Below are 27,344 nucleotides of genomic sequence, written 5' to 3'. Positions count from 1 at the left end.
ATGAAAGATACCAATGCTGGAGAACAAGAGTTACAGGTAAGTAACCATCTGTCCCTCCCTATATGTTTATCCTCCACTGATCTCATATACATCTGAATCTGTCTCCATCAGATTATCTCTCATCTTTCTCTCTCTCTCTCCTCTGTCTCTCACTTGCTGTTCCTCCTCTGTCTCTATCTCTCACTCTGTCACTCCACTCATCTCTCATATACATCTGAACCTATCTCCATCAAAGTAGCTCTCATCTGTCTCTCTCGCTCCTCTGTCTCTCACTTGCGGTCCCCCTAACTCTGTCTCTCCCTCTCTGTCTCTCCTTTATCTCTCACTCTGTCACTCCACTTATCACTCATCTACATCAAAATCTATCTCAATCAGTGTATTTCTCATCTATCTCTCTCCTCTGACTTTCCCTATCTGTCTTTCCACTGTTCAGTTATCTAAATCTGAATATATCTCCAATAGCATATCTCTCCTCTGTCTCTCTCTCCTCTGTCTCTCCCTCTGATATCTAATACACCTTAATCTATCTCCATCAGAGTATCTCTCCTCTGTCTCTCTCTCTCCCTCCCTGTTTGTCCTCCACTAATCTCTCGTGTACATCTGATTCTATCTCCATCAGTGTATCTAGCGCTCTCACTCTCTCCATCTCTGTTTATACGTTACGGACCTCTCAAATACATCTGAATCTATCTCCATCAGTGTAATTCAGTGTAACCCATCTATCTCTCTCTCCTCTATCCATCCATCTGTGTTTATCCTCAACTGATCTCTAATACATCTTAATCTATCTCCATCAATGTATGTCCCATCAATTTCTTTCTTCTCTGACTCTCCCTCGGTTTATTCTCCACTGACCTCTTTTATACATCTGAACATATCTCCATCAGTGTATCTCTCATCATCTCTCTCCTCTGTCTCCTTCTTTCTGTCCCTCCTATCTCTCCCTCTCTGTTTATCCTCCACTGATCTCTCATAGACATTTGAATCTATCTCCATCAGTGTCTCTCCCCCTCCTCTGTATCTCCCTCTCTATTTATCCGCCAATGATCTCCAATGCATTTGAAACTATTGCCATCAGTTTGTCTCATCTGTCTTTCTCGCCTTCATCTCTCCCTGTGTCCCTTCCTCTCTGTCTCTCCTCTGACTCTCCCTTTCTGTCTCTCCTCTGTCCCTCATTCTCTGTCACTCCACTTATCGCTCATATACGTCTGAATCTATCTCCATTAGAGTGTCTCTCATCTCTCTCTCGCTCTCTCTCTCTCCCCCCTCTGTTTCTCCCTCTCTTGTCTATCCTCTGTATCTCCCTCTGTCTCTCCGCTGTCTCTCCCTCTCTGCCTTTCCCTCTACCTCTCCTCTGTTTCTCCCTCTCCTCTGTTTCTCCCTCTCTGTCCCTCCTCTGTCTCTCCCTCTCTGTCCCTACTAAGTGTCTCCCTCTCGGTCTTTCCCTCCATCTCTCCTCTGTCTTTCCCTCTCTCTTTCCTTGCCTCTCCCGCTCTGTCTCTCCTCGGTTTCTCCCTCTCTATCCACCCCCTCTGTTCCTCCACTATCTCTCCTTTCCTGTCTCTCATCTGACTCTCTGTCCTAGTTTTTCCTCTACCGCTCTCTCATATACATTGGAATCTATCTCCATCAAGGTATGTCTCATCTATCTGTCTCTCCTCTGCCTTTCCCTCTCTGTCTCTCCCTCCCTGTCCCTCCTCTGCCTCTCCCTCTCTCTCTCATCTGACTCCTCCTCTCTGTCTTTTCCTGTAAGAAAACAGGGCTTTTGCAGATGTCCCCTGTTGGAAGGCGGACCCCGAGGAGTCGGCGAGACCACCAAGGGGGGGCCCTCACACTGTACGAAGTAGCCGAGCGCTGCCGAGAAGTCTCCTGAGAGATCCTTCTCCTATCACGTACTAGCACAGTAACACCACCACACAGGACTCAAGGCGGTTGTCTCAAGACAAGCAATTCTTTATCAGCAATAAAAAGGTTACGAGGTCAATATTTACACGAAGGGATCGAGGGATCCACCAAAAGTCTCAGTGTCTCTTTGGAAGGGTAGGGGTAGCGGGACAGTCTTTGGCAGGAGTGCGGTACGAGGGTACCTGGGGCCCAGTTCTTATCCTCCAGCTGGAGGACCTCCGGATCTCGGAGGGGTCGAGCCGCGACGGCGTCAGCAGGGCTCTGGCGTACAGTTCGGGGAGAGCCGCGATCCAATCAGCAGGGCTCTCCAGATGGTTTCTGCTCAGCTCGAGCCGCGACGTCGTCAGCAGGGCTCCGAGGGAGGTTTCAGCGAGGTTGGGCCGCGACAGCGTCAGCAGGGCTCCGATGTTCCAGGTGGCTTCAAAGTGTTCTAAGAAGGAGCCGCGACGCAGTCAGCAGGGCTCGTGATGGTTCCGACAAGAGTTCTTCTCCGTAGGGTCAGCCGCGATTCAATCAGCAGGGCTCTCGACTCCGGGATACAACTGCCGATCTGTGGCGGGGTTGCCCCAGATATAGGTCTGGAGCCCTTTGATGTCCGGACCCAGGCGCCCGGTGGGGGCGGAGAGGCCGGGTGGAGGTGGCCAGACGCCCAGCAGGAGAGGCGCCAGGCCCAGGGGAGTTACAGGGCGATCACACCTCGAGAGGGGAGGACAGTTGGGGGTCCCATCGATACTGTCCTCCGCCGGGGGCGATGAATGGTTCCTGCGGCACCCCCTGGCCAGTTCGTGGTGCCTCGATGTCGGGGCTTCGCTGGGGTCGAGGCCGGGTTGAGCGGGGTCGCGCTGGCTGGTGCACAGAGTCACGTGGGTGCCAACAAGATGGCGGAGCCACGAGGGGTATGCGACCTCGTGCAGCTCAGGATGAAGGGCCTCGGTGCAGTTCAGAAGGGTGGCCCGTGAAGGCCGGGGCGGGGAACGGGCACAATCCACGGGGGTAAGGACCACGCCACGAGGCCGGGTCCAACATCCCCCCACTTTTTGCCCGCATTTGAAATACTAAATGCTGGGTTTCAACTCTGACAGTGCTCTGAAGCCTGCTAACAAGGCCCCAGTGCCAGTGGTCTCTGCCTAAAACCTATATGTGTGAATTGGTACCCAAATTGGAAAGGACTGTAGCCCCCTTAAAAGGCCCTAGTATGTGGTACCAGTGATACCCAGGGCATGGTGTTAAATAGGTCACTGGGGCCTGAATCACTGTTTGTGACACCCTGAGTGACACTAAGTAAACTGCTGACAGCAGGCGTGCCATTGCAGACTGCAGGAATGTGTAAACTGCTCCATTTCAACTTTGCCCTCACCATGTGTTGCAAAGTCAATGCACTATTTTTAATATATGTAAGCCACCCCTAAGGTAGGCCTTCTAAGCCCAGGAGGCAGGGTGCAGTATACTAAAGGTGTGTACGTGTGAGTGCAAGCTTATATGTTCCTATAGTGGCCTTTACAATTAAAGGCTACTATAAGTGATAGGCGGTCCATAGGATAACATGGGCTGGCACCCGGGCAAACCCGGCATAGCCAGCTCCATTATGGTACCACCTAAGTATGTCATGTTTGGTATCATGCCTTCACATCCTTGACATGAATCTTGTGTCGAGGGCAATGTGGCATGCACTCAGGTGGCTACCTTAGAGGTTGCCCCAGCTTCTCTGTGCTCTGGCTGCCAGCCCGCTGCGGCCAAGACAAGATTCTGACACCCTGCCCAGAAGTGTGATCACTCCCCGGAGTCAGGAACAAAGACCTCCTCCCTCCCAGGATGGCTAGTAAAGTGGCACAAGGCGGTGAGCTTCAAAGGCTACACGGCCTGTGATATGCATCAAGACTGCCTACAGGAGGATACCCCCCGAAGAAGAGGCACATCTCTAGTGTGGGCTGCCTGATTGTACACCTAAAGAAGACCTCTGCCATTTTTGAAAGTGGTTGAAATAGTGGGTTCTGGGTAGAAAAGATGACATACACCCCTGGATGTAGTCACCTTAGGGGCAGATAAGCCACTTGGCGAGTAGTAGTAGATTTGAGGGCGTTCCTGACACCGGAACATCAATTCTGAACCAACTCGCATCAAAGAGGATATAGAGTAGACCCGAATGTGTGACAAGACTTGCACAAACCAAAAGAGGGATAGTCTGCACGTTTGGCAATAGTCCTGGAACTGCACAACGAGACTCATCTTAGGCGAAAGCTTGGTTTTCCCAGACAGGGGATCCAATGTGAGAGCAAGAAGCAACCTCAGACTTCCTTGAACTACTGGCGCTTGTCCACTGCAAACTGCAGGTAAATCAACGCTCTGGATCCAAAGAATCGCTGGGCATCCCAGGGATCACACAAACGTAGGAGGCCAAGTGCATTGTGGGAAATGTAGTCCTGCCCTCCACAAAGTTTCAGGCAGCTACTGTGTTCCTCCGGACATCAAACAAGCCCCTTGCTGAGCTTACTGCTGCCTGGGCTTGTTGTTCGCCAGTCCGGCAACTGACTCCAATACTCGACACTGCACCTGGAGGGCCCTCCGCCAAACCTTCATCCGACATCAGCAGAGCATTGTTGACATTTTGCACCCGTTCCCTCACTCCCGTTCAGCATCAAGGACAGCCAGGACAACTCTGCGCCCGGCCTCTACTGGCTAGATCAAATCAAACTGACTGTCGTGGCCTGGTCCTAGGACCCGCCTCACCTTTACCCTGCATGGGTTCCATGCAACTTGACCTGCAAGTGACCGATTGTCACTACCACTTTTTCCATTGACCGCAATGCAAACGTTCTGCAGTAGTGAATTGCTTTTGTTTATGTTTTCTTGCAAAACCCTTAACTCCAGTCATATGTATGCTATCTCGTTCATTTTGGTGTTTAAATTAAGAAAAAAATGTCTCTCCCTCTCTGTCTTTCCATTCCTCCTGGTCTCTCCTTCTCTGTCTCTGTCTCTCCCTCTCTATCTCTCCTCTCACTCTGACTCTCCCTCTCTCCTCTGCCTCTCCCTCTCTGCCCCTCTCTGTCTCTCCTCTGCCTCTCTCTCTCTGGCCCTCCTCTGTATTTCCCTTTCTCCTCTCTCTATCTGGGTTTTTTCTTGCTCTCCTTCTCTGTCTCTCCCTCTCTGTCTCTCCTCTGACTCTCCCTCTGTCTGCCTTCTGACTCTCCCTCTCTATCTTCCCCTCTCTCCTCTGACTCTCCTTCTCTCTTTCCCTCTGTCCTCTGTCTCTCCTCTCTGTCCCTCTCCCCTCTCCCCTCTCTATCTCTTCTCTTACTCTGACACTCCCTCTCTCTGTCTCTCTCTCTCTATCCCTCTCTCTCTATTTCACCTCTGCCTCGCTGTCTATCCCTCACTGTCTCTCTTCTGACTCTCCTTCTCTGTCCCTCCTCTGACTCTCATTCTGTCTCTCCTCTCTCTCTCCCTCTTTGTCTTTCCTCTGTCTCTCCTCTGTCTCTCCATTTGTGTCTTTCCTCTGATTCTTCCTTTGTGTCTCTCCTCTCTCTGTTTCACCTCTGTTTCTCCCTCTCCATCTCTATCTCTCCTCTGACTCTCCGTTTCTATCTCTCCTCTGACTCTCCCTCTCTCCTCTGTCCCGCCCGCTTTGAGAAATCTCGCTGGGGGGTGATCTAGCGTTGGATTTTCCTTGTTCACGCTCGCCAACTTAACATTGGCAAGCAAGGAAAAAACTCAGCTCTGCGGAACTCCGCGTGCTTCGCGGAGCGCGGAAAACTCCAAAAACTCTGCAAACGGAGTGGGGTTCACAGCCCAGGCCTAGTGCCAGGCAATGGGTTCCAGGCAGAGGGTCCCAGGCATGTCACAGTTTTTGATCCAATCATTGAACTTAATTTAAATGAGTGTAAGATGGATCCTTCAACTAGGATTGTCTGAGGGGAAGGACAGGGAGGTACAGGCGCACTTAGTTGGGCCTCAACACTCTGCACCCGGCAGCCCTAGTGCCGCTGAGGGTGAAACAAAACTGCATCACTGACCCTGGGGGACCACTCTGAGTCTAACCCCAGAACCTTAACTCCCACAGATGATTACTTACCTGTGAATCGATAACCTGTTTTTCCTACATAGGATAACATTGCCAATTTTCTTCCAAAAAGATTTTGTGTGGAGTTTTGAAATCTAAAAATATTCTTTAAAAATCGCACAAATACCCAAAACGTATTTACTCACCTGTTTACAGGAAATGTCCCAGTGCTGAATCCAGGCATCCAGCACTAAGTAAGAAAGTAACGTACAAAGTAACTTACCTGCAATTTACTGAAAAAGCCTATTCATTTCAATGCACTGTTTTTCTTCCAAAATACGACCAAGTGTGGAATTTTTAAATCTAAATATATTCTTTAAAAATCCTGCGAATAACCAAAACGTATTTGCTAACCTGTTTCCAGGAAATGTCCCAGTGCTGTATCTAGGTATCCAGCGCTGAGTTCGAAAAGTAACGAGAAAAGTAACTTACCTGCAATTTACTGAAAAAGCCTATTCATTCCTATGTACTGTATTTGCTAGGTGTTACAACCTACAGCATTCCCTGTAAATCAAACCAAGGACAATTTTTATTGCATTTTCAAACTGTTCTATATCCAGTAACTTATTACTGAAAAGTATTTAATGCTTACCTGTGCCAGGCTGGCTTGGTTCTAAAAATAAAACAACAGTATATATTTTTATATAAACCCAATTGGCCTAGAGTTCAGTTCTTGAGTGTGTGAATTCATTTGCTGACTGAGGGTGTACATAAAATGCTTTACACTGTCCTCTGATACTGCCTTACTGCTCGACCACTCTACCACAAATAGAGAGTAAGGTTCTATCTAACTTTAATCTCTGGGGCCACTTGGACTCTCTACACACTATACCTCATTTCGGTGTAGTATATATAGAGCCAGTTCCTTACAAGTATGAGGTTAGTAGAGGTGTGTAAGGAGTAAGAGGCTTGGGGAGGCATATATGGAGTATGAGGTTAGGAGAGGCATGTATGGAGTATGAGACATGGGGATGTGTGTAGGGAGTTTGAGACATGGGGAGGTGTGTACGGAGTATGAGACATGGGGAGGTGTGCAGGGAGTATGAGACATGGGGAGGTGTGTAGAGCGTATGAGACATGGCGAGGTGTGTAGGGAGTATGAGGCTAGGGGAGGTGTGTAGAGAGTATGAGATTAGGAGAGGTGTGTATGGAGTAGGAGGTTAGGAGAGGTGGGACTGTGTCGAAGGGCTTACACTATCCTAGCATGCAGTGTTAGAAATGGACCCCCTGTTACTCACGGCTTCCTTTCATCCCTCTCCACAGGTTAAAGGGCCTGAGCAGTTCTTAGCCACTCTATGCAGGATGGATACCAACATTGGTGACACCAAACATGAGGAGCCTGAGGTAAGGTCCATCTAATCCCTTGGGGCAAGTCTTGTGAGAGTGGGGTTTGGAGGCCTAGAGGTTCTGCAAAGATCCCACTATGAGTCAGGCACAGGGATCTCAATGGTGCCGTGAACACGAAGACCCTTCTGGTGCCCTCTTCCGCAAAGTCTGAGCTTGGACTGATCACACTGGCCCCCTGTGTGCCATTGGCAACTTTCCTTCTGCCACACCTGGGGCATTTAGCAAAAGGTGGAGGCATAGAGGAGGCTTCCCTGTAAGAAACTGCTGCAAAAAGACAGAATTGTGAAAAAATGTGTGGAATCACTACCAGCTGATAAATATACCACATCGCAATCTAGAAAACATGAACACGATAAAAATAATTCTATGAGAAAGAGTAACAATTGATGTTCAGGGATCCTTTCAGATAAGCCAGAAAAAAGTGATGAGGCTGTGGGACACTTGGCATGTGCAAGGCACGCCCAAGGTATGTACAAGGCATGCAGAATGCATGCCCAAGGCATGTCTGAGATATGCACGAGGCATGTTAGAGGCATATACAAGGCATGCCAAATGCATGCATATGGCATGCCTAAGGGATGTACAAGGCATGCCCGCAACATGCACAAGGCATGTCCAAGGCATGTACAAGGCACACCCGAGGTATGCACAAGGCATGTAAAAGGCATGAACAAATCATGCATAAGACATGCGCAAGGCATGCACGAGGCATGAGCTAGGCATGCGTGACACATGTACATAGCATGTGCGAGGCATGTGCAAGGCATGTACAAAGCATGTCCAAGGCATGCCTAAGGAATGTACAAGGTACACCCGAGGTATGCACAAGGCATGTGAAAGGCATTCATGAGGCATTTACAATGCATGTACAAGGCTTGCGCAAGGCATATACAAGGCTTGCGCAAGGCATGCACAAAGCATGTACAAGGTATGCATAATACATGCCCAAGTTGTATACAAGTAATGATGAGATCGGGAAGGGCTGTCTCTTTAATGGAGCTCGGTCGAAGTTCAACTCTCCATAGCTCCTGTCTGTCTAGCTGAATTTCCCTTCATTCCCTATATGTTTTCATTTATGTTTAGGCAACAAAGTTAATGTTTATGCTGCAATGTTGTTGTAAATTGGCTTTAAGGGTTAGTAGAGCGTATCTCAAAAGGATGCTATTTGGAATTCACTCTTAAATGGGTGCAGCATTTACAAATGGCTTTTATTTCCATATTCATATATGGCGTATTATATTGAAAAATTGTTCTGGGATCCCCCACCCGAGCAGGATTCTGATTGTGGGTTTGCCTTTTCGTGAAGCTTAGCGGTCGGAAGCTTGTGGAAAAGATGAGAAACCGTAGCATGTGTTGGCAGCCGCAACAGAAGCCTGGCTGTTGAATTCTGGACAAGCTGCAGTCGTTGAATCGAAGCCTTATCAATGCCTAAATACAGCACATTGCTGTAATGTAGCCTTGATAGAATAAGGGCTTTAATCAGAGTCCTCGGAGCTGCAAGGGGAGCATCCAGATAATCTTTCTCACCCACTTGAGTACCCCAAAGCAGAAGGAGGTGACCATGGCTACCTGAGGCTTCATAGATAGACTATCGTCCAGGATAAAGCACATGTTTTTGAATTTCGATGAAGGCTTGGGACATCCCCTGAAGAAGCCGGCCAATGCTGTGGGCCCCAAAGAGAAGGATTCTTACCCGGGACCATGACCTCCATCTTATCCGCATTGAGCGCGAGTAGGTTGTTATTCATCCGTAAGGAGATTTGGCTCAAGCCCTGGATAAGAGCGGAGGGTCGCTGGTCCCATGCAGATGACGAAGAACAAATGACCTGGGTGTCATCTGCATAGGAAAACAGGGTTAGGCCACTGCTCTCCGCCGTATCAGCTAAAGGTGGAACGTAGATATTAAACAACATGGGGCTTAACACCGAACTCTGAGGTACGCCTGAGGTGAGAGTCCTTGATGCCGATCTCTCATTAGGAGAGAAAACTTGGAACGTCCGATCTTTAAGGAATGATGTAAACCAATTCAGTGATTGTTGTCAAGGCCCAATATCCTCAGTCTTTCAACTAAAATAGGGTGAGACACAGTATCAAAGGCTGCGCTAAGATCGAGTAAAATAAGCATGACCCTTTCAAGATGTCCAGTGATGCCTCGGAGGGCAGATTCAGTGCTGTGGCCTGCCCTAAAGCCTGACTGTGAAAGGTGTAAAACATTTAGGGCCTCAATAATTGAAGTACGCCATGAATTTACATGTTTCTCCAAAATTTTGGAATAAATGGGCAACAAAGTTGTCGGACTGGAGTTTGACCAATTGGTCAGGTCAAGATCGCTTTTTTGTGTGTCTTTTTTATTTTTTAGAAGTGGGACGATCATAGCATGCTTCCAACTATGGGGCACCCCTCCTTCTGAAAGAGAGAGGTTAGGTCCAGCACCACTTGGAAAAGTTTCGGGTCTAAAAGCCAAGCTTATTTGGTGGAAGAGGACCAAGGCCCTCTCTCCCTCTGTCCTCAGACGCAGTCAAGACGCCGCTGCTTTTATACCAGCTCCAGAATCACCCTTCTCCATTTGGGCGTGGATTCTTCCCTCGAACCAAAGCGCTGATATGAGATATTGTGTGGGGTGGGAGCGTCCCCTGGGTTGGCCCTGAGAAGTATTGCAGGCCTACCTTTGAAGGCGGTATAGCAACCCCAGATATTCTTTTACACTACAGGATCACCAACTTCTTGGATATTAGTGACTAGTGGTTCAGGGGGTTTCAAGACCCAGCAAACGCAGTAGGAAGATGGGTTATGGTGAAAAGAACCTCCCGCATTTCCTATACGGTAGAGATGGTCCGTGTTCTCTACCGGCCTCCATGATGGTGGTGCTGTTAATCTGAGTAGCGGCTGCAAAGGCCATAGAATGGGCCAGCAGACTCACTTTGGAGACTGCACTGTGGAGGGTGACTAGACTCCCGCAGGTCCCAGCACTCCCTGGTTTCGCCTAGTGGGACACTATCGATATATCGATCCTGGGAAACGTCCTCCATAATGGGTCTCTCAAATCATTTCAGGCACTGCATACGGAGTACCACATCCTAGTTTTTCCGCTACCTCCAGGTCTGACATGCACTCATGCTGTACTTGCTGAACAACATGGTCATTCTCGAATACTCTCCCTAGAGGTGAAAATCCTGCTCACCAACCATAAGGAAAACAAACTATTGTCCTCCATCAGCCAGATTCTATGGTTGGGGTGAGACAGGCATGGACATGGGACTTGGGGCCATTGGAGGATGATGACTGGACTGAAGCGGGGCTGCTCCATGGACTTGGCCCATTGGAAGACGAGGACTGGGTTGAAGCGGGGGCTGCCCCTAGGAAGGTTGTGATAGCCTCTCAGTTCAGTTTGCTTCAACTCAAACTACTGCATCGCACAAACTGCAAAAGGGCTCTGCTGTTCAAAATGGAGCTGTGTTGCCTGCACTGTGGAAAGCCCATGGGGACCTGTTACACACATTCTGGTGCTGCCCAGCCTTATCACACTTTTGGGAGGAGGTATTGGGGTCCTTGGAGACAGTATTAGGTTGGAAAATCCCTAGGGACCCAAAATATATCCTTCTGTACATCACATGTGTGCGCTGCTCTGGTTGGGCCTGCTGAGAGCCAAGCGTGAGATTGCAAGGGCATGGAAAGATACCGAGGCCCCACCCATAGCAGAGTGGGCACAGGTATGGGCTACTGCATGGCCTGCAACATCCAGTTTATCTAGCCAGGGTTTGCTCACACAACCATCATAAAGTGTGGAAAGATTGGACTTTTTTTTTTAAGGAAGAGGAAAAGATGGGTAGATGGATGGAACCCTCTGGGTGAAAGGATAGATAGATCGATGATGGAAGGAGGGTGAAAAGATGGATAACTAGATGGACGAAGGTGAAAGGATGGATAAATGGATGGGTGGATAGTGAAGGATGGATAGATGGATGGAAGGATGGTTAAAGGATGGATAGATGGCTGGAAGTAGGGTGAAAGGATGGATAGATGGATGGGCGGATAGTGAAGGATGGGTAGATGAATGGCTGGAGGGTGAAAGAATGGATAGGTGGATTGAAGGATGAAAGGATGGATTAAAGGAAGGTAAGAGGGTGGATCGATGGATGGAAAGAAGGTGAAAAGATAGATTGATGGCAGGAAGGTGAATGGATGGATAGATGGATGGACGGCAGTCGGATAAAAGAACTGGTAGATGGATGGATGAAAGGTCAGGTTCATGTATGCGGTATGATTCGAGGTATGGTTCAAGGTATGGTTCAAGTGAGGAATTCTATTTTTCTGGCTACCCCTTGCCTCTTTTCTCTCCTGCAGGCCAGCACTGAAAACCTTGCTGGGGGAGACGACCTACCCCTGTCTTGGGGAGAGTTTGCTGATGTTTTATTACATGAGAATGTGGCAAAGGAGTGGAGACACAAGAGCCGTTCAATGAGAAGAAACCTGATGAGAGTGAAGAAGAAGAAGATTTCAGGAAAAACCCGGCCCCGGACTCTGGATTTTAAAGACAAGACACAGGAAGATATCAAGGAGGTAGGTTCATCTTTTCCTGCTCAGAATATAATTCAGAGAAGACTAGTGTTAGAAACTGGGGCCTCATTTACAATATTTTGCCGTAGGGCTGCGCTGCAAGCCATCCTGCTGTGCTATGCTGCCGTGCGGCACAAGAAAAGGGCAGGAATGCGCCGCATCTTTCAGACAGAGCTCATTCCTGTCCTCTTTCCCTTTGCTTGTGCTTAACTGTCTGCCATGCACCGGTGCAGGCCCCCTTGCACCCGGGTGCAAGGGTGTCTGCGTTGCAGGGATGATTGTTTTTGTGCAGGAAGGGACATCTTCCTGCACAAAAACAATCAATGGAGGCGAATTGCTCTTTCTATTAGTGATGCATTCCCAGGTTTACAGCTTGTTGTAAATCTGGGAATGTGTCAAATCGCATGCGTGATGCTTGTTACGTGGAAATACCCATGGTAACGCCAATGGAACGCCTCCCCGTCACAGTGTGATCCAAAGCAGCGACTTGTGCTGCGTTGCCTCACTCCAGATCTACAAGGCCATGAAAAGCCACACAGGTGGCCTTTACATGGCCTTGTAGATATTGCTAAGCCCTGTGCACCACCAGAATATCACAAAAAGTTCCCTGGGTTTTTGGTTGGCAGAGGTATGCACCCTGTCCAAGTAGGAACCACAATCCTCGTCAAGGTAAGTCCCAAAACTCCCTAACTTATCATGTGTCACCCTCTGGCAGCTTTGCACAGAGCAGTCTATCTTAGCTGAAGAGGCAATGTGTAAAGAATTTGTGCAACACTTCAAACCGTAACACAGACAAAACACCAAAATCCTAAAGCAATCCTTCGATTACACAAGAGGACCCACTCTCGCTCACTCTCTCCTGTCTCGAGGTGGGCTGTGCTACGGCCCGACACAAGAGGACCCACTCTCGCTCACTCTCTCCTGTCTCGAGGTGTGCTGTGCTACGGCCCTACACAGGAGGACACACTCTCACTCACTCTCCAGGTGTGCTATGCTACGGCCCTACACAAGAGGACCCACTCTCGCTCACTCTCTCCTGTCTCGAGGTGTGCTGTGCTACGGCCCTACACAGGAGGACACACTCTCACTCACTCTCCAGGTGTGCTATGCTACGGCCCTACACAAGAGGACCCACTCTCACTCACTCTCTCATGTCTCGAGGTGTGCTATGCTACGGCCCTACACAAGAGGACCCACTCTCACTCACTTTCTCCTGTCTCAAGGTGTGCTATGCCACGGCCCTACACAAGAGAACCCACTCTCACTCACTCTCTCATGTCTCGAGGTATGCTGTGCTACGGCCCTACACAACAGGACCCACTCTCGCTCACTTTCTCCTGTCTCAAGGTGTGCTATGCCACAGCCCTACACAAGAGAACCCACTCTCGCTCACTCTCTCCTGTCTCGAGGTGTGATGTGCTACTGCCCTACACAAGAGGACCCACTCACACTCACTCTCTCCTGTCTCGAGGTGTGCTGTGCTATGTCCCTACACAAGAGAACCCACTCTCACTCACTCTCTCATGTCTCGAGGTATGCTGTGCTACGGCCCTACACAACAGGACCCACTCTCGCTCACTCTCTCCTGTCTCGAGGTGTGCTGTGCTATGTCCCTACACAAGAGAACCCACTCTCACTCACTCTCTCATGTCTCGAGGTATGCTGTGCTACGGCCCTACACAACAGGACCCACTCTCGCTCACTTTCTCCTGTCTCAAGGTGTGCTATGCCACAGCCCTACACAAGAGAACCCACTCTCACTCACTCTCTCCTGTCTCGAGGTGTGCTGTGCTACGGCCCTACACAAGAGGACCCACTCTCACTCACTCTCTCGTGTCTCGAGGTGTGCTGTGCTACGGCCCTACACAAGAGGACCCACTCTCGCTCACTCTCTCCTGTCTCGAGGTGTGCTATGCCACGGCCCTACACAAGAGGTCCCACTCTCACTCACCTCTCTCCTGTCTCGAGGTGTGCTGAGCTATGGCCCTACACAAGAGGACCCACTCTCACTCACTCTCTCCTGTCTCGAGGTGTCCTGTGCTACGGCAAGACACAAGAGGACCCACTCGCGCTCACTCTCTCCTGCCCTGTGGTGTGCTGTGCTAAGTCCCAACACAAGAGGACCCACTCTCGCTCACTCTCTCCTGTCTCGAGGTGAGCTGTGCTAAGGCCCAAAGTGCTGCACTCTTTGGAGCGGAGGTCCGGGGTTGAGCTATGCTCGGAAGCCGGCGTCTACAGAGAAGCATTTTATAAGATCATTTATCTCAGTTCCGGGTAGCCCTCTCTTTATTCCTCTTCTTTTTTTTAACATCAGTATCAATCTAATCTCAGATGTGGAACAATTGAAGCCCTTAATATATTGGATACGTCTCTGATCCACATCAGAGCTTACAGAGTATGTTGATTCTCTATGGGATCTGTTGTCCTGTTCAGAGTACCTTGGCCCTCATAGCACGTAGATTCGTCCAGTGAGTCTAGATTTGGAGCCGACCCATTATCTTGTTGCTCAAAGAATTCTAAAATCCGACACCTCAGTAACAGCTGTATTTGCTTTAAATCGCTTTTTGTTAAATGTAGGGTACAAGCGCGATTCTGACTTAGGGCATGATTTAGATCTCGGGGTCGTAATACTCTGTCACAACAGCGACGGATAACACACCTGCCGAAATATAAATCCTATTATGTTCTATGGGATTTATATTTCAACAGAAAAGATCTCCGTCACCGTTGTGACGGAGTAAACAGTCTGCCGAGATCTGATCAGGCCCTTAGTTAGCTTGGTGAATAGCAGGTGCCGCTGCGGGAGCTAGAACTTTGCTGCCTAACTCACCACCGACCTGGGAAGAAGACTCCAGGTCCCAGAAAGCCTTAGGAGATACCACCTGACGCGCTGCCTGTCTACAAAGCGCTTTGCTGCACCCGCTTTGCGGGTGCCGCTGCGGGAGCTAGAACTTTGCTGCCTAACTTACCACCGACCTGGGAAGAGGACTCCAGGTCCCAGAAAGCCTTAGGAGATACCACCTGACGCGCTGCGCTGCCTGTCTACAAAGCGCCTTGCCGCACCCGCTTCGCGGGTGCCGCTGCGGGAGCTAGAACTTTGCTGCCTAACTCACCACCGACCTGGGAAGAGGACTCCAGGTCCCAGAAAGCCTTAGGAGATACCACCTGACGCGCTGCCTGTCTACAAAGCGCCGGAGGAGGCTGGGCTGGGCCTATTTTCTAACCTTCCACTCCTTTGTCTCACAAGTAAGGCATTGCGGTGAGCGCCCTGGACCAGCATATCCTTGGAACTGCGAGTGATTGAACATTATTTCCCAGAGGGCCCCCACTTTTGAGGTTGTTCTGTATCCCCATTGGTCTAACATTGTCAGAGCCTTAAGCTGCGCCAAGCTAGTACACCAATTCCCGTCCTAGTGGGAGAAAGCAGGTGCCCCCCTTGCAAACTAGGATATGGGAAAACATACTCCTCCATCTAATAGAATCAGTACCAGACAGAAAGCGCAACCCCGTACCACAATGTAAAAGCACACTGCCATAGATAAAATGCTGCAGCAGGCCATTGGTACAGTAACCAATGAAATCTCACGAACAGAGTGACGCCTATCGATAACGCCAATATTACCCTTTTATTTCGGTAGCCTCGGAACCAGGTACACCTAGGGAAATTGAACAACTAGATGAAATATATAATTCTCATGCAACGGCAACTCAGGGCAAAGCAGCGGTAACATCAAAGCAAGGGGGAGATCAGGGGGGAGATATTGAAAATAATACACCTAAGATTAAAAAGAGTCAAAACTGACACAGGCAAAAAATGTTCTTGCAAAATCCCGGTCGGATCATCTGGGAGCTCCACTAACGACTGTACATCCGACTTAAGTAACAAGGATGGAAGGAATTCCCCTGACTGTTATAGAGATGGTAAATGATCTCAAAGCTTATATAGACCTTGCAATCTCAAATAGATAAGACAAAGTGATAAGTAAAATCAACTCACTATCATCACTAGTAGATTCCTGGGGCACTAAACTACCATCCAGTTTCCAAGGGGTTCAGTGTGCCAAAGATACGGCCCCAAGGGTAGTACCCGAGCAGCCAATTAAAGCAACGACTGCTTCGATTAATCCATCTATCTTTCCCCACCCTCATTCCGACAGGCCTAGACCATCTACCCCACTAATGGGAGCTAGTGACTCCCCAAATGGTGAAGATGTAAATAAAGAAAAGGGCCCTGCTAAATGTCCTGTGGGTATACTCAATCGGGAGAAGGATCATAGGCTCCCAAATGAGGGTGCCAAAAAAAGACACGGACATTTGCTCCATTCAACTGAATCCTGTCTCCCATGCATAGATCTGCCACCAGCCTCCTCTCCGTATGTGGTGGTATTAGCTGGAGTACCTAGTCTACAGACTAGTCAGGTGGAGACATAGAATTAAGAAATAAAGTATCACACTGGTTAAACAACAACAGACCCCTTCCAACCTGGGTGCACAGTGAAATTATCCACGTGTGTAGGGTCAGCTGGGTAGGCCAGCGGCAGAAAGACATCCAGGGGGATTGTATTCTGATTAACTTTAGGGACAGACGAATGGTCCAGCATATCTTAGGATGGTCTACTCTGTCGATAAGTAAAAAAATCCAGACATTACCACTCAGCTATTTCTACCCACAGGGCACTTTCGAAGAGAGGATGAGCCTGATACACAAAAAATGGGAACTAAGGGCCCACCTAGGGGACTCACAGCAAGGCGGCTGGGATAGCGGCACTATATCATGCTTCAATATCCCTGTAAGCAATAGATTTAGCCCCCTTGATCTGGTAGATTGACAAACTCCCACAAATGGTAATGGGGATTGTGCGGGCGATCTACATGCAATAGTCTATGGGGGTGGTGGCTGTAGGTTTAGAAACCACCATTCATCCATGATAATAACCCAATCACCGCAAAAATTAACATAGGTTCTGATATAGGGAAAAATGAGACTGTCTATACTACCTTATCATTAAGGCAGGGGGACCTGTTTAAAGATAATCCAGCCAAGGTTCTAGTGGAGGATTGTAGGGGCAGGACTCAAAACGCAACTAGGAACATCGGAGCACATGGTGTGGGGAAGGATGGACTATCAAAGGCCCACCCATTGTGCTTGGGGACACAGCAAGCAATTGATCTGATAGTTCCATCTTCAGATCTCCGGATAAAGACCAAGGACGTTAGCCAGACGGGCAACAACCCCCTTGGAGCTTTATGCTCCCCCATAATTAAAGTGCAGGAATTGTCCAGTAAAGTAGGGGATAGTCTGAAGAGCTTATCTTGGAATCTAGCAGGTGTTAAAAACAAATTATCCTGCTCAGACTGGGGAGGTTTTATAGATAACCATGACATCTGCTTCTTTCAGGAGACCTGGGCCATGGAGGAATACCATAGGATGGGATTTGCATCGTTTAACATTCTGGCCACCTCCGGTGGAAGGGGTAGGCCGTCGTGCGGCCTAATTATCTGGTTGGGCACGCATATTGGGGCGCAAGTTGAGTTGATAACTTTGCCAACGAATGATATTTTATGTGTTTTGTTGACATTTCCCACTAAGCTCAAACTAGCTCTCATTAACATATATTCCAGTCCTGTAAGCTATAGACAGGAATCTGCGGTCTTGGACAATCTGGGATGTTTTCTATCAACTCTAGACCCAGATACGAGGTTGATTGTAGGGGGCGACTTCAACTGTCAGTTTGAGCCACTTACTGATCTGAATTTAGGTGAGCCCTCAGAAGAAGACCGTCTATACCCGAACCTCAAATTACCCCCATAAAAATCTGGACACCGCTGGCCATCCAAATTCACTCATTGACTCTGGCATACTCCCTCAGGGCCTGTAATGGGAGAACAAAATCTGACCAACCGGCCCAGCATACATTCAATAGGGAAGGCCAATCATCTCTGATCGACTATATCTTAGTGGAAACTAAATCCTGGGACAAGGTCCTTGACTTTCAGGTACTTGAGAGACAGGACAGTGACCACAATGCTCTGGTACTGTCCTTGAACTCAGAGAGCATGGGCATCTCTATCCCTCTATCTCCGCCTAGTGTGGGGGATATCCAACTGTTGCTCTCAAATAACAGACAAAGGGTTAGGTGGTGCCATATACAACAATCGCCAACAAAGTTGGCTAAAGTATATGAGCTGGTGATACCTCTGATAGAGGAAATGGGGGAACTAGGCCAGATGGAGGTCTGCTATGGGACCCAGAAGAGGGCAGCTGAAATTCATGAGCAGCTAGTTGCTAAGCTGATTGAGATAGTCTACCCAACTGCAACACATATAGGATTTAAACATAACACCAACTCCTGGTTTAATGCCACCTGCCGCAAAGCAAAGAAGGATTTAATAGCTGCAGTCAAGGCAAAGGATAAAATCCGAATTAAATGTCTCCGGGCAATATACAAAGGGACCTTAAAAAGGGAAAAGAAAAATTGGGAAACCGAGAAGTGGGAGGCACTTAGGATTGCCCTGAAGGATAGAGACTTGAAATCATTTTGGGCTCTAGTAAGTGTGGGAAACAAGGAAGGACAATCGGCCCGGGAGCCCAATATACCGCCAGAAGCCTGGGAGAGGCATTTTGAGGCCCTTTATGCCGGGGAGGAATTGGTGGGTGCCAATATAGCCTTTTTGGATTCTCTGCATGAGCCTTACCCAAAATGATTGTGCGATATTACTTTGACCGAAGTTTGGAATGCTATTAACAGACTACACCCTAACAAAGCCCCCGGCTTAGATAAACTCCCAGGGGAGCTTTTTCATATGGAACCAAAAATTTGGACTCCCTATCTATGTGCTTTATTTAATGCCATCATGAGGGGTATGGGCACGCCAGATTCCTGGTGTGGGGCAGAGATTGTTCCCATTCATAAAAAAGGTTGCCCACTTCTACCGTCAAATTACAGACCCATCAGCCTTATTGATATTCCACAAAAACTGATGGGCAGGGTCCTTCTTGATCGCATCCAAAACTGGATAGAGGAGGAAGGAATCCTGAGCCCCTACCAAGCCGGCTTCAGATCAAACACCTCAACTGTGGACCAGATATTTAGGATACAATTGCTGTTCTGGAAAACAGCTAAGATGGAGGGTGGCAGCCTCTATCTTATTTTTGTTGATCTGAAGTCGGCTTTCGATTTGGTTCCTAGGGGGAAACTCTGGAAAGTTTTAAACGACCTAGGGATTCCGCCCTATCTCCTTAAAGTCCTGGTGAGGCTACATATAGGGACCTATGCGCAAGTAAGAAGCGGGAAACATGGGAAATTATCTGCGCGCTTCTCTGTCAAAAAGGGGGTACGCCAGGGATGTGTCCTTGCCCCAACCCTATTTTGTCTTTATATCAATGGGCTCATTGACCATCTTAATAACATTAAGGATAATGATGCCCCGAAATTGGGTTTGGGGAAGATACCCGCGCTGATGTTTGCGGATGACACCTTGTTGCTGTCTAAAACTCCATCAGGCAGCCAACGCATTTTGGATGGATTTGCCGAGTCTTGTATTAAGCGGGGCTTGGAGATCAATCTAACCAAGACAAAATACATGATCTTCAACCCCCCCAAAATTACTCGGCCAAGTCCCTCTCTTGACGGTACACCCCTGGAAAGGGTGAGGACATTTGATTACTTAGGTATTACCCTATCCGAAAATTTTACATGGGAACCCCAAATGGTTAAGGCCAGACTCAAATTATCACAGACGGTAGGTGGGATAATGAAATTCCATAGGTCAACCACATATAGGTCAGTGGCACCTGCAGTAGAAATATATAAAGCCCAGGCAAGAGGGACTGCTCTATATGGGGCTGAAATGTGGGGACATATGTCTGCTGCCAACCTCGCAAAAATCGAGAACAACTTTATGAGACAGATTGTAGGTCTCCCACCCAGTACCCCTTTAGTTCCCCTTCGTATGGACTTGGGCTTGCTGCCCATAAATGAAGAAATTGCCCTGAGGCCCATTACATTTTGGCGTAGGGTGTGGGCGACCCCAGAACTTTCCGCCTACAGAGACGACCTGAGGGAGATCCTTACTATTAAAACCACAAAAAAGATTCTGTGGTTACTGTCCATCAAGGATCTCTCGGCTAGGCTAGGTAGGCCGGATCTCTGGTTCACCCCAGAGATATCATGCTGATCAACATCTAGACAAGACCTAGTGCTTCTTTATAGACAGGTTGACTTGCTGGCCATCCAGGGAAGTGCCATCGGGGGTTCGATGACTGCTGAGTTTTTGCTAGTTAAGGCCGAATATAGGAAAGAGTTCCTGGACTTGATTTATCCCTTGCAGGCCAGGAAACTCTATATGCAATTTAGAGTGGGAAATCTCCCTCTAAATGCCCTTACTAGCAAATGGGCACTAGAGAATAAGAGGACCTGTCCTGCATGCACCCATAGGGAAGAATCTGAAATACATGTATTATTTTTTTGCCCGGCATACACCTTCCCACGCAAACGCTGGATAATACCAATATGTCGCAATCTTGGGTTTAGGCTACATTTAGAGGCCTTTAGAATACTAAAACATGATACCCATCCCCCAATAGGTTTTGCTGTCCCTTGATTTTTAAATTCGATGTGGTATTTACGCAGGGGCCTCGTAAAGTGACATGTGAATCTCTGTGTACACTGCGTAAATTTTTAATTCTGATCTAGGCTTTTTACCTTTTTGGAGTGTTTTTATCCTATTTTATGACACTTTTTAATTTTGAGCCATTTTCTGTTCTTAAGACCTATATGTTGAATATAATATGTCCCTTTGACATGAGATGAATTAGCTAAATGAGGCTCTTTTTACATCGTAGATATAGCAAGGGCACGTGTTATAAATGATGGATTCTCTGCATAGTCCATATTGCAGTATCCTTAGATTTATGTAGTCCTTGGCGTCTGATCATCTATGTATACTACAAAGAAATTTTGACAGCATTCATATTTGTATAAATCTTTCTGTAATGATTTTTATAATTAATTAATGATTATGTTTTTGGATAATCAAAATCTACTCTATTTTTTATGCAACCGGCGGCAGTCTCTGCTTGTTTGTAGTGAAATTGTACACTGTAGTATTTTTCTATTCTGTGCTTTTATGGTCTTTGACCGAAATAAAGTTATTTAAGTAAGAATAGCAGTTTTTTAAAGGGTGTGTATACCTAGGTTCTTGTAGAATCTTATATACTTTGCACTTTATAAATCTGGCACTTTCTGATTTTGCACTTTATTACTGTCAATCAACTGCACTAATTTGATTTTGTACTTTACTTGAGTTCTTGGAGGCATGATGACTAACTTTTTAATGTAGACTGTTTTTTAAAAAATGACGAAAAACTGAATATGTATTTCAGATGATATGGTTGGTTTCATTACAAGACCGGAGGCTACCATTATGCATATTTCTGTTAATGCTAACTCCAAGCAACACATCATAAAGTGAAACACACCTAGAACAGAGTCTTCCAGATGCACATGGGATAGTCTGCCTCTTTTAAATGCGGCTCCAGGCAGATAAGTACATTTTCTCTTCACTTTCATGTATGACCTGTATCTTCTAGAATGGGCAACTACATGCGTATGTATGTTTTTCTCAACATGATTTGTATACCTTTCAGAATAGACTTGTGCCTCTTTGACCTCGAACTCATCTTAAATCTCCGTTCACACCTGATTTCCAATTTACAGAAATCATGCTCCGCCCTCACTCTGAACCTCACCCTGCATTTCCACCCGATCACGGGCTACTCCAAAATACAGACAAGTCGGGAACTCCAATAACCAAAATCAACCATTTACATTTTTTAAAAACCTTTACCTTTGTCGCATGGCCGAAATCTCCACCTCCGGGCCGGAAGTCCCACCTCTGGGCCGGAAGCTCCGCCTCCGGGCCGGAGCTGGCCCGAGTGCGGACGTAAAGTTAGTAGTCGTAAATCCATTCTGTGAATACCAAAAGTAGTATGTGCATTCTGTGAATATGAAAAGTAGTAAGATTAGGATTTTGTCTTAAATTAGTTCTGTGAATTGGGCCCTAAGTGCTGTTCATGATACACAAAATTTTGAAATTGAACCACAAGGGGACCAAAAGATGAACTCTCTGGATGAATACATCCCTGACCTAGATCGGGATGACGTAGACTTCGAGTTCGCATGTCAGAGGAAGAGCTCCCTTAATCCTCTAAAGAAATTATAACCAACCCACTGGGTGAGGAGATGTTCTCTCCACATAATATCACACACCCGAGGAGCTCAGAACGGTGGACCTAGGATGATGTAGCCAAATTCATAAAAAGATGGATTAGGAATCCCTAGAAAGGGAAACACGAAATATCCTAAGGGCAGAATGTCCCAGACCAGTGGTTCAAGAAAAGGTATGCCTGACACCCATCCTCGACCCAGAATTTATCAAGTTCCTCTTCAAACTGGGTAGAGACCCCAGGAACGTCATAGAAAGGTCACTGAAGGCCTGCCAGGATCGCCTGTTTGATATTTTACGGCCTATGACTAGAATAATTGATAAGACAGAAGACAGCCACATTAACAGTACGCAGTTAGACTACTAAGAGGATGGAGTCAGAGAACCCTGATCCTATCAGGGAACGCAAAGGCAGGGATAAATACAGAGCAACAAAGGGTAGTCCTAACCAATATCAACCCTAAGCTGAGCAACATGGCTGACAAAGAACCCTCAGCAAACGCCAAAGGATTCCTATTTGCAGAGGACGTGATCAAGACTTTAGACAAATACGTTGTAACCTTGACAGCCCTAGACAAGGCTCAGAACAGCATGTGTTGAGTATTCAACCCTAGTGTTTTTGCCAGGGCCGGCAGAAGGGGCTGCTTTTCTGGGCAGGCCTACCAAGGCCCTACTATAGACAACGAGGATTCGGTCGACCTTACCAAGCGAATATCCCCCCCATCATTCTACCCCCAGTGAGGAAGACCTAACGCTCTGAAGCAGTGGTTCCCAAACTTTTGACTCCTGAGGGCCCCTATTGAGTCACCACTGTATGCCTGGGACCCCCAAGCAATTTGTAGGATTTAAATTTCAAAAATTAAAACTGTAATTCAAAAACAATTAACACATGTGTGCACACAAAACAAATACTCGAATTACTAATGATTTTAGGTGCATATTTACAAGCCCCTATCACCATGGGAACATCACTTTTTGAGACGTTCCCGTGGCGATAGGGGCTTCGTCTTATTTACAAGGCCGCGTTAAGCCTTAACGTGGCTTAACGCTGCCTTGTAAATAAGACCGCTTTCACCCAATGCTTAGCGTGAAAGGGGTGGGCAGTGGGTGTTGCGGTGGGCGTTTCCCCTACAACACCCATTGATTTTGACGTGGCCCCCTATTTACAAGGGCAGCGTAAATGGGAAGCAGCACCAAAATTAAGACCAGGGAAAACCTGGTCTTAACTTGGCGAATCAAGGAGAAATGCTTCATTTCTCCTCGTTTTTGCAAAACGCCTTGGATTGTTTATGTTCAGCAAGGTGACCCTTCCTGCACATCAACAATCTTTAAAAAACAAAAAAAAAGACATTTCGTAACTTCCATATGTGCTGCATTAACCCCTTCGGCGCTCATGACGGAACGGTTCCGTCATGAGCGTCGGTTGAGCTGTGCTCATGACGGAACCGTTCCGTCATGACCACGCCCGCGCAAGCAGCGCTCAGCACAGCGGGGGAATCCGCCCCGCATGGAAGGGGTTAAGTAGCACACATAGAAGTGACAAAACGACAATTCAAGATTTTTTATGTGCAGGAAGGGGGACCTTCCTGTACATAAACAATCTTCCCCTGTTAAGTGTAGCGCCAGCGCAGGGGAAACGCAGGGCTGCACCATATTCTTGTAAATATGGTGCAGCCCTGCGTTTCTGAAGTGGCGGAGTGTGTTAAGCCAAGGAGGCTTACGACCCTCTCCGCCACTTCTGTTGTATTATATATTGAAAGCATTTGCAAGAAAACAAAAAAAGTTAATGGGAAGGTTGGTGCTGCATCTCCGTGACTAACTTTTCAATGGATGGTTTTATTTCGCAGTACGAGGCTCCTGCTCCTGCCAGGGCCAGACTGGAAATCCAAAGCAGCCCTGGCAAATGATTTCAGACCAGTCCCCATACGGTGCACACCAAGTGCAGTGAGTGAGCCTGTGTAAGACCTGGGGTCACCAAGCCCTAAGGGGGTAACGTGACTCGAGCGGTTGGGCACCCAAAGGCTTGAGTGTAAAGCGACCATACAACACACACATCCCCGGAAGCAGGAAACGCACACAATAATGGACACCGTAGGTTCAGTGAAAATCAAACAAGTTTATCTAAGAAGTTAGATGCAAATGCAGTTCATGAGATGGCAATGGGCATTACTTGAATACATTGACAGTAGATTCATTAGTATTTCATTATGGTGCCCTAGGCAGTACCTGAATACATCAGCGTCAGATTCACCAGCAATTCATTATGATGCAACATGCAGTACCTGAATACATTGGCGTCAGATTCATCAGCAACTCATCATAGTTCCATTGGTAATACCTGGCGAGCCTGGGGGAACGGTGAACACAGCGGTTAACCAGCGCGCTGCGCCCCTCCCACCACTAGCGCTTCAATCTGCCGGGGGTACCTTGCGCGGTATCTAGCGATTATCCGCGCTTTGAAATGGGGCTGGAGAACGTGGTGCCACACATGGAAGGCTACTAGCGCTTAAACGCAGAACTTGAGGATCCAGCGCTACGGGTACTAATTGGACACTAAGCCCTTCAGGGCAGGACTCAAGGACACAGCGCTACTCGTACTAATCCAGCATTGGGCACTTCAGAGCGGAGCTTAGGAACACAGCGCTACTTGTAATAATTAAACATTACACACTTCAGAGCAGAACTCAAGTATACAGCGCTACTCGTAATAATCAAAGATTGCACACTTCAGAGTAGAACTTAAGAATACAGCGCTACTCGTAATAATCAAACATTAACCATTGGTGAGCAGAATTTAGGAATACAGCGCTACTCGTAATGATCACACCTTAAGCATTGGTGAGCAGAGCTTAGGAATACAGCGCTACTCGTAATGATCACACATTAAGCATTGGTGAGCAGAGTTTAGGAATACAGCGCTACTCGTAATGATCACACATTAAGCTTTGGTGAGCAGAGCTTAGGAATACAGCGCTACTCGGAATAATCAAGCCGTAGGCACTTGGTCCCCTTGTACGCGGCAGTCTAGCAGCAAGGGGGGCAATCCCACGGAGGGGAATCAGAGTCTCCAATGCGCAGAGGGAGTCCGCGGAGGGGATCCCGAGTCTCAGAGTGCGGTGCCGCTACCGCTAGACAGGGGGCGCACCGGGTCCTTCCCAAGCCTCCCGGGGAGCAGGGGGGTGAGTCCCAGGCCTCCGCACGGCCACGCTACCTCCCAGCCCCCGGGGGTTACCTTGATCTCGGCGTCCGAGGAGTCTTCCCTGCGGCAGGCGTTCTTCGCCGCTTCGGTCTCTGCAGTCGATCCCTCAGCGACGGGGGCCGGTCACGGCCTCTCACACCTCCGCCAGCAGCTGCGACGGCAGCGATGGGGGCCCCGGGCTTCTCCGCGGGCCTTGACGTGGGGATGGTGCAAGCTTCCGGCCTCCGGGCCGCGGCGGTGAGCGCGCTCTGGTCCCCGCGTCAGGGGGGGGGGGGGGGTCAAATTAAGCGGGAGCGCTCAGCGCTCAACGTGGATGGATGCAGGGAATCTCAGGCCAGGTCAGGGAGCGCAGGGGTCACAGCGCTAAGACCTGGTTGATCCCCAGCAGTTCAGCATTCAATCGTAACGTGAGGTTTCAGCATTCAGTTTTGTCAGGCAGTTTCAGCGATCGGTTTCAGCATTCAGTTCTGGCATGAAGTTTCAGCATTCAGCTCTGGCATAAAGTTTCAGCATTCAGTTCTTGTGGCGCGGATGTCACTGGCGCCCTTGGGGGGTTCTGTTCCTGGGGGTTAGGGCCCAGTGCTTAATTTGTAAAATATTAAGTGCCGGGGCTCTGACCAGGAGGCCACTGCAGATTGCACCACCCATCGCCCCTGTCATCACTGCCAAACAACTACTAACCTTTCTCTATTGCATGTAAATGCGACAGTTCAGATTATTCAAGGTCTCCAAAGCTAAAGGAATGGCCCAGGAGGCAGGTATTTGTAATTCTTTAATGTATATTATTTTCCTAAACAATTGTTATACTGCTCATCTCTAAATTACATGAGCAGCGCCACCTTGTGGCAGACTGCCCTAGGTGTGGTGTTGACAGTTAGGTGCCGGTGCTGAGCACCGGAAACCAATTATGTGCCGGTGCTCAGCACCGGAAAGCTACGGCTCAAATTAAGCACTGTTAGGGACTGAGTTGGTGACTAGTTCCTTCCTAGTCAAGCGTAGCAGATGGCCCCAGGGTTCTCCTATCACTGGGCTAGATCAGTGCGCTGTACAGGATCCCTCACTCAATTAAAAGGCAGTACCTAAGTCCTGTCACTTTCAGAGGCATCCCTGGCTAGGCCCTACCGCCTACACTCCTGCGTGGATTTTCCCCAGGTCTGCTTTACTCCCACTGGCCAACTGACCAGAAAATGTTCCCTCCCTCACTTATGTATCCCTAGGTCAGGTGACCTCTATCCAAGGCGGCAAAAGTAAAAACCCCACCTCCCTTCTAGAAGGTTCCAGCACATTCCAGGAGCTTCCCCATTCTACCTATGGGACAAAAAAGGCGGGCTGGTGTCGCAACATTGTTGTGGGGTTCCAGCCAGCTCCTGGCAGCTAGGGTGCTACTAATGAAGACCACTCTGCAATAGCAGGGGCCTGTGGCAGCCATCTTGGGAGAAGGGAGCACCTGCACCTTAACACTGGTTGGCAATGAAAAAGCACCCGGAGACCTAAGTCCAACATAAAAATGAGGGTGAAAAAAATGAGGCACGATCAAAAATAGAGGGAGAGACCACCCTAGGGCTGACAGGTCTAACAGCCTGACCACTACAAAGGGGGCTTTGGGAGGCTCTCCCCCCAAACCATTTAGGAAACAATGGTGCAGTCTACAACACATTTATCATTATATATTGAATTGTATTAGCTTTTAAAGAATAGTAAATGAAGACCTGACTATGCACCAGAATTCGACAATCTTTCTGGGGGGTCTTCAATGATTCCCCCACTATCACCCTCCAACAGTGCTTCTCATTGCCCCAAAGCCCCTCTGTCACCTGTAATTCATTTTTTATAGCATCTCTCATACCATTGTAGGATGTCAGAGCACTTTACATCACACACATATAGAGACAATGAATCATACGTGTAAATCAGTGTATAGAAAATGTTACATAAGGCAAAGGGGACTACAAGGTGTAGAATTCACATGTCATTCATACTGGTAGGTATTGTTAAGGAGTGCTTGGTCTGGAGAAGCACAAACGCAGGATTCAGAACATAACACAGTGGTTA

General features: G+C 48.1%; 1 protein-coding gene across 1 annotated transcript in view; it reads left to right on the top strand.

Moving 5' to 3' along the window:
* Window positions 1-27,344, top strand: part of LOC146783117 (uncharacterized) — a 384,584-nt gene that overhangs the window by 336,133 nt on the left and 21,107 nt on the right. Inside the window, exons 18-19 of the mRNA XM_085638236.1 lie at window positions 7,226-7,306; window positions 11,654-11,869. Of these exons, the coding sequence (XP_085494362.1) occupies window positions 7,226-7,306; window positions 11,654-11,869 (297 nt within the window). The remainder of the gene's footprint in view (window positions 1-7,225; window positions 7,307-11,653; window positions 11,870-27,344) is intronic.

This window comes from Triturus cristatus, chromosome 12 (genome assembly GCF_964204655.1).
Source record: "Triturus cristatus chromosome 12, aTriCri1.1, whole genome shotgun sequence".
NCBI classification, from domain to species: Eukaryota; Metazoa; Chordata; class Amphibia; order Caudata; family Salamandridae; genus Triturus; species Triturus cristatus.
The sequence above is the reverse complement of the archived record's forward strand: the minus strand, read 5'-3'. Positions and strand labels throughout refer to the sequence as shown.